The sequence below is a fragment of the Arachis ipaensis genome, chromosome B5 (assembly GCF_059453495.1).
Source record: "Arachis ipaensis isolate K30076 ecotype BB chromosome B5, ASM5945349v1, whole genome shotgun sequence".
Taxonomy (NCBI): Eukaryota; Viridiplantae; Streptophyta; class Magnoliopsida; order Fabales; family Fabaceae; genus Arachis; species Arachis ipaensis.
Genome location: NC_142440.1, coordinates 578,361 through 580,628, shown reverse-complemented (window position 1 = coordinate 580,628; position 2,268 = coordinate 578,361). Strand labels below are relative to the sequence as shown.

General features: G+C 39.0%; 1 protein-coding gene across 1 annotated transcript; it reads left to right on the top strand.

Annotated features, from left to right (window-relative positions):
- Nucleotides 1-353: 353 nt before the first annotated feature.
- On the top strand, nucleotides 354-1,982 carry LOC107641604 (Dof-type zinc finger DNA-binding family protein). The gene has a single exon (XM_016345086.3). The coding sequence runs from the start codon at nucleotides 487-489 to the stop codon at nucleotides 1,579-1,581; it is 1,095 nt and encodes a 364-aa protein (XP_016200572.2). The 5' UTR covers nucleotides 354-486; the 3' UTR covers nucleotides 1,582-1,982.
- The last annotated feature ends 286 nt before the right edge of the window (nucleotides 1,983-2,268 follow it).

The following is a 2,268-nucleotide window of genomic DNA, read 5'->3' as shown; positions in this document are numbered from 1 at the left end:
GGTTCTAGATCCGAAAAGTCAAGATAGTCCATTGACTCCTTAGCAGGACTCATAATTTAATATATAATATTAACCGTGTTAAAAGAACTTGTTCTGTACGTATCTAGTAGTTATCTTGTAGTAATACTAATCGATGGATCACCCCTACACAGCTACAACAAACAGTACGAGTTTTATATCACGATCACTCCTACATCTATTCTAGAAATATATATATATATATATATATATATATATATATATATATTTATAAAATTGATTTAATATCTCTTTTTAAACAGTAAAATTATGATTTAAATAAAAAAAGGATGTGTGTGTATCCATGTTGCATAGACGTAATGTGTATATAGACAGAGTGATGTAGCTCTTTATTCCACCAGATCTGAAAAAGTGACTTAACTCTCCACATACAGAACATCAATTTGCCAATTCCCAATCAGACTCTTTCTCTTTGATGAGATTCACAACCATCTATCTTCCTTCAAAATGATAAAAGAACAAGCTGGTGGTGGTGGTGGCGGTGGGAGCAAGAAAAGCACTACATCGGCTTCCAGCGCAACCACGTCATCACAGCAACAAGAACAACAAGCATCAGTAGCTGCTCTAAAGTGTCCAAGATGCGATTCACCAAACACAAAATTCTGTTACTACAACAACTACAGCCTCACGCAGCCACGTCACTTCTGCAAAACTTGCCGAAGGTACTGGACCAAAGGCGGTGCCTTGAGGAACGTTCCCATTGGCGGAGGCTGCCGTAAGAACAAGAAGCTCAATAAGTCTTCAAGATTACTCTCTTCTCCCTCATCTGACTCCCCTGGAGTAGGATCTTCTTCAGACCTTGCTGTTCTTGGTGGTGGCCTTAAGTTCCTCCATGGTCTCGCTTCTTCAGTTCCCGTACCTCCTTCTCTTGATTTTCACCTTGGTGCTGCTGCAGCTGCCTTACCTTTCCCTACAAGACTCCACCACCCTTCTTCTACCATCTTCAACAACAACAACCACTTCGCTTCGTTGCTATCAACAACTTCTTCTAACGCCTTCAACATTGATCCTAATCATTCTTCTGTCATCGGTTTGAATAATTACGCGTTTTCCACGGGGTTAGGCGGTGGTGGTGGTTGTGCAATCGAGGGGATAAGCTCCGCCATGAACGCTCATCATCATGGTAGTAGTAACATTGCTTCTTCTATTGAGTCGTTGAGTTCTATGAACCAGGACTTGCACTGGAAGCTACAACAGCAAAGGTTGGCCATGCTTTTTGGCGGTGGTGGCAGCGGAGATGATGTCAACAATAATCAACAAAAAGACGTTGCTGGTGGCGGCGGCGGCGGCGAACTCGAGAAGCCGCAACCGATTTTGTTTCAGAATCTTGACAGTTCTTCAATCAACAGAAAAGAAGAAAATTCCGTAACTGCCCCAACTGAGTGGTTCTTTGGAAACTCTTATCCCTCGGTGAATCCTACACCAACCACAAGTACCGGCGGTGGCAGCGGCGGCGGCGGTGCCGCCGGCAATGATAACGGAATGAATTGGGTTGGTGTTGGTTGGGGTGACGTGCAGCATCAATACAGTGCTTTGCCCTAGCTAGCCAGCTCTTTGTTCAGAGGAAAATGGAAATCAAATTAATTAAGAGGTAGACTTTTTTTTTCTTTTAATATTTTTTTTCTACTATCTTGGAAGAAATTATTAATAGGTTGACTGTGATAATTGTCTTAAATTAAATTATTAAACTCCTTTAGCTAGGTACATGTGTTAATTAGTTATTATAATGTCCTGTAGTGTTCTTTTTATTTATTACGTTGGGTTCAAAGGGAACATATATATATAGTGTAACAGATTGGGATGGAAGATTAAGGCCATTATGTTTTGTCATAAAAACTCACACTCACTTCTTCACCCACCAACACCATCATGTGTTCATATAATCTCAACTCTCTCCATTATTCTTCAATTCTTAATTAATATTATCAGATATATGTGGTTGATGTGCTCTCTTAAATTTTTCTTTTGTTCATGTAGATCATGATTCGCATTATCACTTCTGCTTTACTAATAAACTAGTGACTGGTCCTATAGATGTAAGGGAATCAGTGGGTGCCTCAGTTTTCATTCCCTTGCACACACACGTATATATTTATATATAATATTATATACCAAACACACCTCAAAAACTTACTTTAAAATTGTTCATAATTCTTGTACTAATTAACCCTGTGAAATAGATATTTAGTTATAATATGTTTTAGAATAGAATAAAAATTACTCAATTTC

Coding starts and splice junctions, on each gene's coding strand:
- LOC107641604 (XM_016345086.3), top strand. CDS start 487: ATGATAAAAGAACAAGCTGGTGGTGGTGGTGGCGGTGGGAGCAAGAAA.